This window comes from Falco biarmicus, chromosome 12 (assembly GCF_023638135.1).
Source record: "Falco biarmicus isolate bFalBia1 chromosome 12, bFalBia1.pri, whole genome shotgun sequence".
Lineage (NCBI taxonomy): Eukaryota > Metazoa > Chordata > Aves > Falconiformes > Falconidae > Falco > Falco biarmicus.
The window spans coordinates 24,787,679-24,802,499 of NC_079299.1; the positions used below are offsets into that span (position 1 = coordinate 24,787,679).

The window sequence follows — 14,821 nt, forward strand, 5'->3', positions numbered from 1 at the left end:
ACACACAAAGGATACAAATTTCTTTATCAGTGCAAAGAGCAGAGGAGTAGGAAGTCATCCCACTTAGACAGCATATTACCTCCGTGTACCTTCGGATAGGCAATGATGATAGGACCTGCCAGTTTACAACAGCTCTTTATTTTACTCATATTATAAAACATCATCACAGGGCTTTAGTTAAACAGTGCTCACCTATTTCAAATCATGAGCTTCATTTTCCCCTTTATTAGAAATACTAACAAATTAACTTTATTTTCCATCAGCAATACCATAAAAACTTAGTCTAACTGGACATATTTTTCAGCGATCCCCTGATGCAAAAATCCTGATGAATTTGAAGATCTCTATATTGTATATACACTTAGTTTTATATATACTTATATCAAAACTCACCGTTTCTGTATATCACTCATTATCGTGATCCTTCACTTAATAAATTATGTCAGCATTATGAAAATATGAACAACCATCTAGTTATTTTGCTGCTTAATAAGATATTTAATGATTGAACAAAGAACTGTAAAATTACATGAATGCAATGGAAAGTCATGTACATGTTCATCTAAGATTTCCACATGGACTTTGCTTATTCCAAAACTTCTCCCACCTTTTACAAGTCCTTCAAAAGCTTCCAGTTACCTCTTTCTTTGAACACATACACACCAAAAGTTACGATGTGTGTACGTGTATTGTACATTACATACCATATGTAATTCTACATATATTTATAAGCAAATATATGTAACAGACTCTGAATAGACATATTGTATGTAATAGAGATACAGATGTGTTGTATGCATTTAGACATACAGGTGTATGCATAAAAATAGAGAGATATATATGGTAAATTCTTCCCTCTGATATGCATATGTTGCTCTTTCTGAAACTGGGTGCTTTTCACGGAAACCTACTGCCCTCAGTGTGATCCGTTCACTTCCAAAGACAGCAGCAAACCCGTCCCCAACCCGTTTGACTTCAGGGAGCTCACGCCTCCTGAACTCCAGTTCATGCTTTGAAATGGACCCATCTTGTCCTTGGGTTAAGTTTTAAATCACTAAATTAAACACAGTTGGCACTATAATGTATTTGAACAAATAACCAAGAGCACTTCAAAAATAAAAATCACACAGGGCCTGATTCTTCTCCTGCCGATGCCTGTTTTACTCCAGTGTGACCTGATTGTCTGAAGGGACTGCTGCACGCAATGAGGAACCTGTGAGTAGCGTGAGGCTGCTTGTCTTGCCTTTAGAGTGTAATTCACATAGACTTTGAGCAGGCTGAGCTGTTTATTTTGCGTTTGGATTTGTAAAGGAAAGAACAGGCCTCTTATGGAAAGATAAAAGATGGATATTCACAAGAAGTAACAGCATAGATAATACATTCTTAAGTGAAACGTGTCCACCATACAACCTTTGGGTTATGTTTTTAATTTATTAGATAAATATTTACTTACTGAACGTGTTTCTACTACTATGCACCTGATCAACCAGGACAACTTATTAAAATGTTTTAGATTAATACTCTGCATATTAAAAATACATAATAAAATTCTGAAACTAGTCACTGCTAAAAATTAGATCTTGGATCCTGCAAAGATCTGAAGCACCTGCTTAAAAGTAGTACTTGAGTAGGTTCACTGGTAGCCTCTACTGTAAAGCGAGTACCTAAATATTTGCAGAATCAAGACCCTTTATTGTTCAAAGGTTAAATTTTGGATCTCAAACCTGAGAACATGTAGTGGTTGCTACCATGAGTAATGCCCACCAAGGAGGATGTTATGTCTTGCAGCAATAGCCAGAGCAGATTCTGAGAGACTGATTTTACTCATGTACGAAAAGCGAAGGTGGGACTTGACTCTATAAACAGCAAAGAGCAATGATTACCAACAAATCTTCCTGAACACACTACATTTTATTTCTCAAGAATGCCAATTTTGCATCACACATTAATAACTTAGGCATATTTTTCTCCTTAAATATATATGTTTAACATAAAAATAACAAATCTCTATTTTTAAAAATGAAAGTTTGAATAAAATATTGCTTTGGGACGGAAACTGCACACTTCAAATTTCTCCCACAGCAATGTACTGCCAGGTTGTAAACCCCAGAAAACAGGGGTCTGCGGTTGGAAATGCTGACACAGCCTCATCTTGCGCTGCTGTAGTACATCTCAGTATAGAGACAAGCAAATGCACTTTTGCACACCAGAAATCCTACAGCTCATTCCCTATGTGCTCATTCTGCTGTAAGATGGAAAATTGATTTAAATTGCCAAAATTCAAAAAACAAAACAAAACTGAAACTTGTGCTTCTAGAATGCCCTGACCCTGTTTGCAAAGCACTTCCCCCTGTCACCCGGCTTTGGCATCGCTTTGCCTTCCTTATTGCAAGCCTGTTGACCCATTCTGCGGCTGAAGCGTTAGCGTGTATGTTGTGTAAGTGTACGTAGTAAAGAAAACTCTCATGAGAATTGGATTGCTAGATTTTCTTCATCTCTGGGTTATTATTTTTTGTAGGGTCTAGTGCTACTTTGGTTGAACCCAATGGGGAAAGTCCCACTGAAGTCAGTGACGCAGAAGGAGCTGTTAGACGTTCACAGACCTCTCCAGCCAACCTCTCTGTGATTCCCTCTCTCACAAGAGTTTTTTAAAAATGTGCCCATTATCACCAACTGCTGATGTTAATATTCACTTGTCTTTTTTTTTTAATACAAACAACATTTACCACAAAAAATATGAAGGGAAAAGCCATCAACTTCTTTGCAGGTTATTACCTATCTGTATGACACAAAAGAAAAATCATTTACAGTCACAAACTGTACATAGCATTTGGTGGGGGACAGTATATTTATGGTTTAGAGTAAAAAAAGGATTGCTTCAGTGGTAATTAAAATAATTATTGGCGAGACATAAGACTTTAAAATGAAGAAAGTGTGATAATTTGGCTACAGAGACGATCATTGTAGTATGTCTAACACGGAGGTTTGGATAGTAGAAAGGTGAGTAGAGGGATCTGGGGAAGGAAAGACACCGTCATGCAGAACAGCACTAGTTCTTGCTCAGTATACTCTTCAGGCTTCTCTCCACTGCTTCGTCTAATTCATCTTCCAGCTCTTCCTTCTTGGACATGGCCAGTTTGGACTGATAATCTTTTACTATCTGGTCTATATATGGTGCGCTCTGGGTCCCATGCAGCATCAGTGTCCACTCCTTCAGCACGCCCCGCTGTGGCAGGCTGCCGACAAACCCAATCTCTAGAGCCCAGGTGCCTCGGGGGTCTTCTCCCCAAGTGTGTGTGGTCATGAAAGGCCATTTGTCAAAACCCACCTTGGAGTCGTCATCCCTGGGGCGCCGGCTCAGTAAAATGGACTTTGTTCCCATCGGCGAGGTCATGTTGATGTTGAGGTCTCCTCGCCTGGTGGAATTCACAGTTATAACTGCTTGGACGTGTTCAAGGTATCGGACAAAGTTTTCCTTCCCCTCACAAGCATCAGTCGTAAGCGTGAGGACCAGCTTGCCACTTGGTGGTATCTTTCTGCAGGTCAAAAGACAGATAAGCAAATTAAAAGGATATACACAGCGCAACATGGCTCATGCTAAAGCTACCAGGTTTTGGTGCGTCAGAAAACCCCATGCTATTTTCCTTACTAATATATGGAAAAGTAAGGAAATAACAGTTGCAAACTCAGCCAGAAAGAGAACATTCGCTTTTTAGAAAATATTTGAAAATACGTTATGAAATGCACACCTACAGAGAGAAGCAATACAGTTAGGAAGTACATACTGCTCTTTAAGAAATATTAATGTATATTTAGTAGTGGCTTTTACTTATCGCTAGTATATTGTGTAATAAAAAAATAATAATGTGTGTATTCAGTAAAAGAATCAAGAGCGGTCAGTCATGTCTGAACAGTCACTTTAAATTTAGGAGCAAATGGCTGTCTGGAGCCAGAGGAGCCAGTTGCACGGAATTTCAGTGCAGTCACATTAAAATCCGCATCTTTGTTCTGATCTGGAAACCAGCACAAACATGGGATCCCAGCGTCAGCTCATTTGAAAAATATTTTTCCATAAAAATTGCTATCTTTGAATGGCTCCTCTATGGCAGCACACACACTGAGCAAAGACATCACACTTGTTGCCAGTGTTGCTGCACCTTGAAGTCACAAGTTTCTTGGGTGTTATAATTCAGTCCTCATGAAGGCAAATGAACCACTCACTGCAAGGACACCTGCCTCAAGCATTACCAGACAGACACGCAGCTGGAACACAGGCTCAGTCCTGCTGCACTTATCTTGCAAGAACCGTGTCATCGAATGGAAACCAGATCCCCGTTATCAGCGCACGGGGCTCCTTTACTAGAGAGAGTCAGACACCCGAGGATGCAACGCCGGAGGTCAGCACGCCAGGAGAAAACCACTTCGCACCTGGGCTGTGCGGGCACTCAGCTGCTAATGATCTTACCAGTGTCTGTCAGCGGGATGAATGAACACCACAGGGAACACCACCACGCCGGTCGGTGTTCCTGGCTCCCTGTGTGCTGGGCACCCACAGTGTGGTTTGCTCCACCTGTGGCTGAGGAAACCCACGAGGCAGCATCATTTCCAAAGCGTGCCGGGGGACAGCACAGTGCATTCATGCCCTTCCAGCTCTCACAGAGGGGGCCGGGGGCCACTGTGTGCTGGGCAGTCCCGCCTGGAATCTCAGTGCAAGCCTAAGGGCACTGGTGCCTGGCCCGGGAGCAGTGCCCTGCCAGCAGCTGAGGCTGCCGAGCGCCTGCTAAGCCCCACAGGGTCAGGATGCAACTGGCAATTACCAGTTGCCTCATTTGGCTGGCAAAATGCACCAGAAGCATAAACAAAAGTCTCTGTCTTCACCATCAGTGTGCTGTGAGCACTGCGACGCTTTTCCCTTGTCTAAAAGAAATACTTGAAAGACAAGAATTACTGCAATCATTAAAAACGGGAAAAAGTCACAAAAGGCTTCAGTCAGCTCGTCATTACCTGTTCCAGTGGCTTCTCCCTGATCTAGGTTTTTGCAGTAAAATAACCGAGTCCCTTTTAAAGGGCACTGACCACACCGCAGTAATGAACAGCTTCTTTTCAAAAGAAATGAATACCAGCCTTTTCCCTTTGCTAATGAAATAGCATGTTCTCCAGAGACAAGTGAAAATGTTTCATTCAAGCCTAGCTTCCAGGAATTCTCTTCTTGAGATGAGCTCCAGGTATTACAGCTTAGTACATCGCTAATTGGCTCAGGCCAATCTCAGCCCCCCTTTTGTAGAGTATTGCCTTCCTGGGAGTACTTGCAGAGTAAAATGATATTCAGGTCCAGGTGCTCAAGGCATTGAAACACTTACCTTAAACTGAAAAAACTGTGTTGTTCTGAATCTTAAGGATGTCCTGGAGCAGAAGCTGGTATAACATATATGTTCAAATATTTCAGCTATACAGTATTCAATACCCTCAAGATTTATTTGGTGTGCCAAAGCACAAGGAAAATGCACTATATGCAGTCAGAGACGAAGGCTCATAATCTCGCAATTGCCACATGCTTGTAATTTCTCTGCATGGGGAGCATCATCCCCAAAGCAATCTGAAGTCATGTTGTCTTCCAGCAAACTCAGTGGACAAAGCTGTGTCAAACAGTGCTTCATTGATAGTTGTGGTAAGTGCTTTGTATCTTCTCCAGTAAATGAGGGAGGACACCACAATGTGAGTCTTTTCTATCTATCAACACCAAACCCAAAGAAATAAGAGCAGTGTTACCACTCCATCTGCTTTGCAGACAGCCTGGCAGCTGCAGACAGCTTTTCTCTCCACCTTCTTAAGTGCTGCAGTGCAAAAGTTATCTCAGCTCTCTAAAACACACACAAGAGAAAAGGCTTGCTCTGTTTCGCCCTTTCTGGTTAATTAGGATCCAATACTCTCTGCTTTGCTAGGATAATTACTATAGTCCAGGTGAATTTCCCCAAAGAAACAAAGAGAACCAGGGGTGGTGGAAAAAGCCTGACGCAGAAGGAGCAGAAGAGGAGTTGGGTTTTTCAGACCCTCGCGGTGTGCCGCTGCCCGAGTGCTATATATATAGTATATTCATTTTTGCATGAAATGCAGTACCCAGTTAGAGACGAGCTGGGGGAGCCAGCTCTCCCTACAAGCACGCTCCTTTGGCTCAGCTAACAGACTTCAATGTTCTAAATCATCTTCTGATCTCCCTGAACCAGCCAGACTCAGACTTACCAATTTTTTTTCTTTTTCCTGACCAACAAAAATCCCTTTTCGGGGAAAGTTCCCATTGCTAACAAGTGTTTCTACATGCAGCAGAGATATGTTGCACTTCAAATACTGAGTGCTTTCAGCACCCTGTATATTCTAGGCTGTCAATCCTGTGCTGGAGTCTTTCTGCCAACTGACGATGCTGCTCTGGTACACACCTCTGTATCAAATGCCTAAATATAGATATATTATATCTATACTTATATAAACATATAGAATATATATAGAAAAAGTTGCTCCAGCAAGGCCAAACTAGAAAAATAACCCAATTATCCATGGCAGAAGTGCAGCGTCGTTTTCATTTCCAAATGATGCTGGGACTTAACTAGTTTTATTTACAGTGTAATTTGAAGTATGTAGATGTTGCAAGTCATAATGCTTATTATCTCCTGTCAGGGACATTTTCATTGGGGAATGTAAATACTACAGCAGTCCTATTAACATATAGATATGTTGTGCAATTATAGGGGGGCACCCATTCGGGCCACACACTGAGGTTACATTGCAGTAATGTTACGAGGCTTAGGTGGTGACTGACTCGGCTGAACTTCACCAATCTGTGTGCTGTAAGCACAGAGCCTGTTCTGGGTGCTGCTCTCTAACGACACAGATACAAGGCAGTGTATTTCTCAACTCGGGAGCTTGTTAGGCAACGACAGCTATAGGGAAGCTTTACTACAGTTCCAGATTCCTGGGCTGGAGGAAACGCACCATCGCTTCTGCTCTTCTATTTGTTCAACAACAGAAATGGGACAGAAAAACAAAGGCAGAGGGAAACAATACTACTGCGTAGCATCTGCCTGACTCTGGCTCAGTCTGTTACCAGAATATTTCTACCACGTTGTCTAATGCATGGAGCCAAGCCTACGGAAAGAGATTTTCTCTCTTCCTCCAGGATTTAATTCCAATAAAGGGCTGCACTACGATAAATAAGATTATTTGTCTGTATTTAAATTACGAATCAACTAAGAGATAGCTCAAAATGAGCTTCAGCACCCTCTCCTTTATTTCCTACCTGTGAGTATGTGTAGGCTAGATAAACTGGAATTCAGACCTCAGCTGTAGAACCTTGGATCCTGTAAATACAAACCCACCTGGAAGGTTGGGAACCAACTGATTCTTTGCCCAGCTGAGCTATGTGCCCAGGGTGGCATACTGGTTTTCTTTCTTTTTCCAATAGAATAACTATGCCTTCAAAAATGGCACTGAAAAGTCCAATTTCAAACAGTATAGGCATAAATTGGCCATTATTAGGTCAGTACTTCAAATAATTAAATTGAACTATAGCTGTTGCAGTCAATTAGTATTAATACATTCACTTGTTGACTTATTCACTTTAGCGCATGAAGGTAAATCAGAAGATAATTTGACCACCTAGCCTGCAATTAGAGATCTGAAGAACACAAACCAAACACAATTAAATGCTGTAGTGTTCAAACTGAATCACTAGTACCTGTAGATGATTGTTTCAGTACTCTGGAGATAAAATTGTCTGCTGGAATATGTCACAAGGAGATATGACCTGGCTGACAGATATTTCATGTGGCAGCAGTTTATGTAATTTGCAGTGCCAGCCTCCCAGCTTTTCACTTGTGCATGGGCTTTTTATGTCTCTGTCACAGACATACCTGTAAGTACCCAGGAGAAATGGATGTTGCTGTTAATGCTACTGGCACTACCAATGATGACACAGATGAGCTGCAGAATGCACTCCTGCAGCAAACCATGAACTGAAAGGTCACATAGTGCATTTATTTTATCAAGTTATTGAAAGAGTTGGAATGCTATTGGTAACGTTAAGCTTTCATAGAAAGAGAAGTTCATTATGTTTCTTTGACTATACATGTCTTTGTCAAGGTTTTTGCACACTTGGGGTCTCCTAAATGCCCAGGAGCAGCCAAACACACGTACCAGAGTATTTACTTACTCAGGTTCCTGTATTGACCCTCCAACACAATGGAATCTCTCGGGAACAGTCTTCCAGTCTTTTGCCATCTTAACCATTGCTCCTGCATCTAGGACACCATAGCCAAACAAATGGTTGAATTCCAGCCCAACGCCATTTCTACGCCACTGATGAACCTCATCATGAAGCTGGTTCCTCTTGGAGGTGAGCACTGTCAGATGCTGCATGTCTCTCCATGTCAGGTCCAAGCTGTAGAAGAGAAAGAGGGAAAATAAACAGCACAGTACTTCCAAGCAGATATTAAAGAAAGTGTGTTTGAGTAAGCCTTTTGGTAAAATTTGCTTCTATGGATCACATAGAAATTGTACCTATACATGTTTCAATAAATAAAGCTTCTGTTGATTTCAGTGGGAACAAGAATAGGTTTTAATTGTATAATACTTCCCCAAAATATATTCAACATAAATGCAAAATAATTTCTGATTATTTCCCTATTCTTGCAAATAACAGCTTTTAACTACCCATTATAGGTCACCATGCAACTTCTAAGTTAGTAAAATGAGTAGGATATTATACCAGATCCTGAAAAGAATACAAAAAGAAAGAAGTCCCAGTCTGATGAAGCAGATGAGCTACAACAGCCGAGGTGTCAGTAATTTCAGTATTCTGTGACTCTGGGTTCACGGGCTGCGGGCGGCTGTAGGCTCACATTATAAGGTATGGTAGGGGTTTGTCACCCGCGATACACTAGCATGGATGGATGCAGTCAAGTAACATTTGTCAAGATTCGACGATCGTTTTTCATCATCAGCTCTTGTCTTCCTAGATTTGCAGTGATTATGATGACAGGAAGGGCACTTACAAGTTATTATTCTGGAAGCTTTAGAACTGACATTCTAATTCTACATAACTAAAGCTATTCCAGTTGTTTTATGATGAACTCTTTCAACATTACAATATATCTGATTCAAAGCATCAACCTAAAAGGATCCGCTTTTCAGCTTTCCGTGCCCCAAGTAATAAGCACGTGTGCATGCCAAATGCACACCACAATAGCCAATTACTGTCATTTTTCCAAGGTGACACAAGATAGCTGAACACCAGATAACACTTGCATCATTCTTACTGAAATCTTTTAAGAGCTACTGCATATCTTAAAGCTGTATTTTCCATTTCACAGATTGGTCTGTGTTTAGGGACATGTCAGACATACATTGTATAGGCGCTGACAGACACATTGCAGGCAAGAGGAGTCTGCATGGGAGATTGCTCATGATCCCCGTGAAGCCTGGCGTACCCCACCCAGGGTAGTTCTGCATGACGCAATTTAATAGACCCAGCCTGGAAGGAGCGAGGAGACACTGCCAGTTCTTTCTCTCCCCCGCCTTCCTCTCAGCAAAGGCTACAGACTCAATTGCAAACCAGGGGTATCAGTCTCATTTCTACTTGTGATCGTTTGGCAAGAGTAATTCAAGTCTTCACAGACAGATCAAATGAAAAGGAATGATAATTATTACTGAGGTATTAAGGTTGTAGTCCCAGTTAAATGTTCAGTGGTCAGAAAATTCATTAAACCTGTATATTTTTATGATCATATTAATATATTACATAGTGGCTGTACCACTGAATGAGTTTGACAGTAGAAGGAATGATCATCCAAGGTTAAACACTTGACATGTGTGTTTTATGTTATAAAACTTGAAAAATTAGACTTGGCCCAAGTCACGCTCTGAGCACAACCATCACTGCTCTGGTAACGATGCAAACTTTGTCTCTGCCAAACCTTAGTTCTTCTGCAGTGCTGAAGAAAACTATGTACACAGTGCTCACTCCAGGCTGTGGTTACAGCAACCAAAGCTGTGTAACTGAGCAAATGTTGCCTTACTTCACAAAATAATTTAACACAAAGTAAAAAAATGGTATAGGTTATTGTAAGGAAAACTTCTAATCATTAGAGAAGAAGATAATGAAGCAAGACCTATGAGAGGGCTCCAGTGTCACAAACAGCACCGAGATGGTAAATAGCCAATTGGAAATCTATTCTTTCACGTAACAGAGCAATTATGTAGCACAGAAGTTAATTACCAGCAATAGGTTAAGAAGAAACAAAGGAAACATTCCCCACTACCATTGCCAAAAAGCATTATTACTGTGGAACCGATTGCCACTGGCTGACAGGGGTGCCAAACACAGACAAGCTGAAAAAGACTTAGTCAGACTCAAGGAAGATAAACCTGCCTGTGGCTGTTACACAGGACAGGCTGACTGCTCTCAATCCAAACCACCGAGTGCCAGAGCTGTTGCTGAAGGACTGCTCTTAATCCCCGTTTGTTGTACTCTCCCCTGAGCATCTCTTATTGCAGACAGTATGTGGCACAAGGTGAACTCCTGTCTGATATTACAGGTTCGTTCGTACATTTTTGTGGGCTGGGTGTTCCACGCTGGGTACGTGAGGAAATGAAATAATCTCTCTCTCCAAACTGTGCTGGAGAAAACAAACCCCTGGAAGCAGGGGATGGAGAGGACACAGAGTGAGCAAGTCAGCCAAAATGCACCTGCTATACGGCTTTGGCAGGACTGCTGCTCCATCTGTAAGTTACCCTGCACGTCACTACAGTAGCAGGCAGCTTGTTAGCTGCTCGTTCTAGCCCTGTGCCACAGGCAGCCAACTTAGATGATGAACAACATTAAACAAACCACAGGCCCTCTCCTCTCTAGAGCTCACAAGGAATTTCTCAACAGCATACTTAGCCTCCAGGGCCAAGGCAAACACTCCGGCTGCTTCAGGGGCAGCTGCAGACGTTCCTGAGTGACGCAGGGTGCAGTTTCCATACAAATCCGTTGTAGCCTGCAATGACATTAGACGTAATTAACGAAACCAGCTAGTCCATTTTCCTTACAGCTACAGACTCAGAAAAATACAGAAAGTGGAGTTTGCGTCCTTGCTCTGTAATTGTGTGTTTGTGCCTAGGATCTGTTTTCTTCTTTAGAATCATGTATCCCTTTAAAACCACAGAGAGACATAGTTACAGAAGGTGTGCATGCAAGAATAAATCATGATGTAGCAACAACAATGTTCACTGCCACTTAGAACTCAAACTCACATAGACGGCATTTATTTCTGATAATCACAGCTTAACCAAAGGCCTTCTGTTGTGGCTATCAGAGGGCTTTGAAACTAGACTTGTTAACAGTATCGAGCTTTCTAACATCTGTGCAACTCCAGAACCAACAGCAGTACCAGGCTGCTACCTTCTATGCAGATTAGTCACTAGGAGAGACCAGACGAAAACCTTAGAAATAGATTTTATGGTGACAATTACAAAGGTGCCACAGATCCTCTTGGCCGATACCAGCAGAGACCCGATACCAAGACAGAGAACAGTATTTTTCCATCTGCTACTGCACGTGGGCATTTAGGATCATACAGTGTGCCTTTGGGGTCTGAGACAGGGCCATGGAAAATGCGTAACAGCTTTTGGCAAAAACTAACCTTGAGTTACTGCACCTGAATTTTCCACTCTGTGGATCAGACTACGGCCTGGCTCGTGTGAAAGCGCTGAAGAGCCGTCATCAGGACAGCGGAAGAGAATCACCTGAACAGAAACTGCGTATTTTCCAGGTGTAGGCATGGCCCTGTAAGGGACTCGAGAACGATGCTCCACACCGCTCAACAGGAGACCGAGGGTAAGCTGAACCCCCACGTTTCCTCTGTGGCTGACAATGTCTTTCTGCTCCATGTAGCCTGTAGTACAGCAGAAGCCTGGCTCCTGACTGCTCTGCCAGTACATGTAAGCATGATCTCAGATGTTGAGACCTTTCATTTAGATTTTTACAGAGACCTTTTGTCACTGTCCTGTGGAAAGACTGCAATTGAACTACTAAATCTGGTTTCTGGTAAAGGAAAGCACCAACTATATGAAACTCTAAGAGATGGAAGATCATTGCTATTCTCAATGTTAATCCCCCATCTCCTCAGCTGACAGTTTTGGCACCATCACATACTGCAGATGAGAAAATATCCATCTCAACAAAGAACCATCTGCTGCTCCAAAGCTGACAGAGTTGTAATAGGTCGTGGGAGTGCACAAAGACAGCAGCAACAGCACAATAATATCTGGACTCACCACACCAGCCTCTGGATTTCTCTTCCTCCCATTACTAAAGGTGGAGGCTAAGGTTGAAGAGCAGCTTTCATCATACAGAGCTGTCCGTCCATCATTTATAGCAGAATTGATGGAGATTGTCCACATGCTCGATGCGTAACCGTCACAATTACAGTCATCGTAGCTGCCCCCATCTCCAGAGGCCCAGACATAGATGCTTCCTTTGCCACCCCGGCCCTGTGAAAGGGGAAAATCAACCCTCTTGGGTTAAACTGCAAATAGGAGATAGCAGCTATGTTACACTGCACATCTGATTGTAAAGCTAGGCATCTATAAAGGAGAAAACTGGTCCAAACAAAATATACATCAACCTTAAACTGACATAACATGGACTTCTGCAGGTTATTAAATCTGGCTAACTGGCAGCCCCAGACAATGCAATCTTATGTACATTTATCTCCTGTTTTGCTTGACGCCCTGAAGGCTCCTGTGCCAGACGCTAAGACATTTTATAGATTCATTAGCGTTTATGTCAAGGACTAAGTGCTATGAGGAAAGTGTTCTTTTAAAAGGGATATAGGCCATCTCACACACTCGGTTTGTAAGATCCAATTAGGTTCAGGCAATGGCTAAAAAACTCTGTAAAACTGGCACCTTTTTCTTTCAATAGATCTTTCTCCAAAGGTATCACTGACTCAAGAGCTGTTTTTCTGACAAACCAGCTTCTACTACTAAGCAGAAAATAAAGCTATGAGGCCATATAAATCATCTACAGAAAGACAGTCTAGCAATTACGCTGAGAAAGCGAGAGATGGACAGGAGAGACTGAAGCTGCAGGGGAGCTATAAAGGCTTCCCATTAGTTAACAGAAAGAAATCTGTATCCTCTCCCCAGCTTCCACATGGCAAGGAGTGGGAAGGGATCAGCTCGGTTCCTTCTCCTCACCCCACAGTAAGAAAGAGGCAGGGGCTGCCTGGAAGAGGGTTAGACCTGAGAACCCTGATGCTCAGGGAAACCCAAAGCTGAGATCTCCCACCGATTCCAGCACAATCGCTTTCTCTCTTGCGTTTAGTCCAATCTAATCAAACGTTTACTTCCAACGGCACCAGAAGGATGCAAGGCCTCAATTTAACATGCTGTTCATATGCATTGGGCAGAACATAAAAAGATCCCTTCTGCCCTCTTCATTGTCTAGCATTAAATGGAAGTTAAAGAATATACAAACACAGTAACCTGCAATGCTATTTTAATAGGGAACCTTTTCTGTCAGGAATTTAAATCAAATTTGAGCTCCCAGCAGTAGCTTCTATTTTTCATCATACCCCACTGAACAGAGCAACCTCATTATTTCAGGCACGTTAGTGAGCTGCATTATAATCCACTGAATTGCACAGCAGGTCTGCTGCCGCTCGGGTATATAGCATCTCAGGACACAGATTTTCACAATAAAGATGATAACTATGAAAAAGCTTATTGAAATCAGTCTAAGAACTCCCACAAAGATCTGAGATCAATCATTTGAGTTTTAAGGAAGGAGGACACTGTTGCAAAAATATACACTCTAACAACAAAATAATTCCAGCAAATTATGAAAATATGATAAACAAAGATCAGCATAACAAAAACAGTTATGCCTTTTTGCCCTTTAACTTTTCCCATATCCCACCTTGTGCTCTGACTGCCGTTAGCCTACAGGGCCCAAACCTGGGCTTTGGACTCACTTCAGAGGCCACATCCCAAGCTTGCCACCGTGCCCATGTACACCATCACACCACCTTGCCACCATCTGGCTCCTTTGGACAGCCTCTGCGGCAGCTCGAGCACATCTCTGTCTGTCCCCAAAGGACAGGCTGCTGCCCAGCGCAGAGAGCAGGTGGCTGCTGCTGCCAGGAGTAGCACGCTTGGCATGTATGACCCTGTTCTTAAACAACCTTTGCCTTCCAGCCATTTTAAAGGGAGAAGAAACACCTAATTTTCATGTGATAAATTCACAAAAGTAGTTTGGTGCCTGGAAGTTAGCCTCTGCAGCGTTCAGCATAGGGAAACAGACTCAGTCGCGCTCAGCAAATTGTTCCATGCTGCCAAAACCAGGTATTGCTGCAAAGTGTTTCACCCCATGGGCAGGATTTGTGGCAGAATGGCAGAAAACGGGTGTAACAGATTGCTGGTGGGGAGCAGGGGGAATTCACAGAGAAACCAAAATTTGGGCTTGAGTTCATGGCTGGAATTGGCCCACTGAGTCCTGCTGGGGCCGGGTTTTATGCACTTTAGCATGAGAATGACCTCAGGGTATCACTTCTATCAGAGTCACATCCACAAGTGTGGCTTAGTGTTAAAACCCATAATTCACCTCTTAACACTCTAATTTCAATTGCCTCTACTTCTTAGCCAGAACTGGAAAGGGGAGCAAACGCTACTGGAATAAGCTGATAGCAGCCCAAGTGCATTATTTGCAATGATGCTTCGGACTTGCTGCTTACATTTCCTACAGCCATATCTGCAGGAGTGGGACAGTTTGCACTGGCAAACGTTT

The 14,821-nt window shown here is 42.5% G+C and overlaps 1 protein-coding gene across 1 annotated transcript in view; it reads right to left on the minus strand.

Annotated features, from left to right (window-relative positions):
• Positions 1-118: 118 nt before the first annotated feature.
• PCSK2 (proprotein convertase subtilisin/kexin type 2) overlaps positions 119-14,821 on the minus strand; it is a 109,132-nt gene continuing 94,429 nt past the window's right edge. The window contains exons 9-12 of the mRNA XM_056357564.1: positions 12,310-12,525; positions 10,930-11,030; positions 8,204-8,431; positions 119-3,536 (exon numbers count right to left, since the gene is read on the minus strand). Of these exons, the coding sequence (XP_056213539.1) occupies positions 3,050-3,536; positions 8,204-8,431; positions 10,930-11,030; positions 12,310-12,525 (1,032 nt within the window). The 3' untranslated portion in view covers positions 119-3,049. The remainder of the gene's footprint in view (positions 3,537-8,203; positions 8,432-10,929; positions 11,031-12,309; positions 12,526-14,821) is intronic.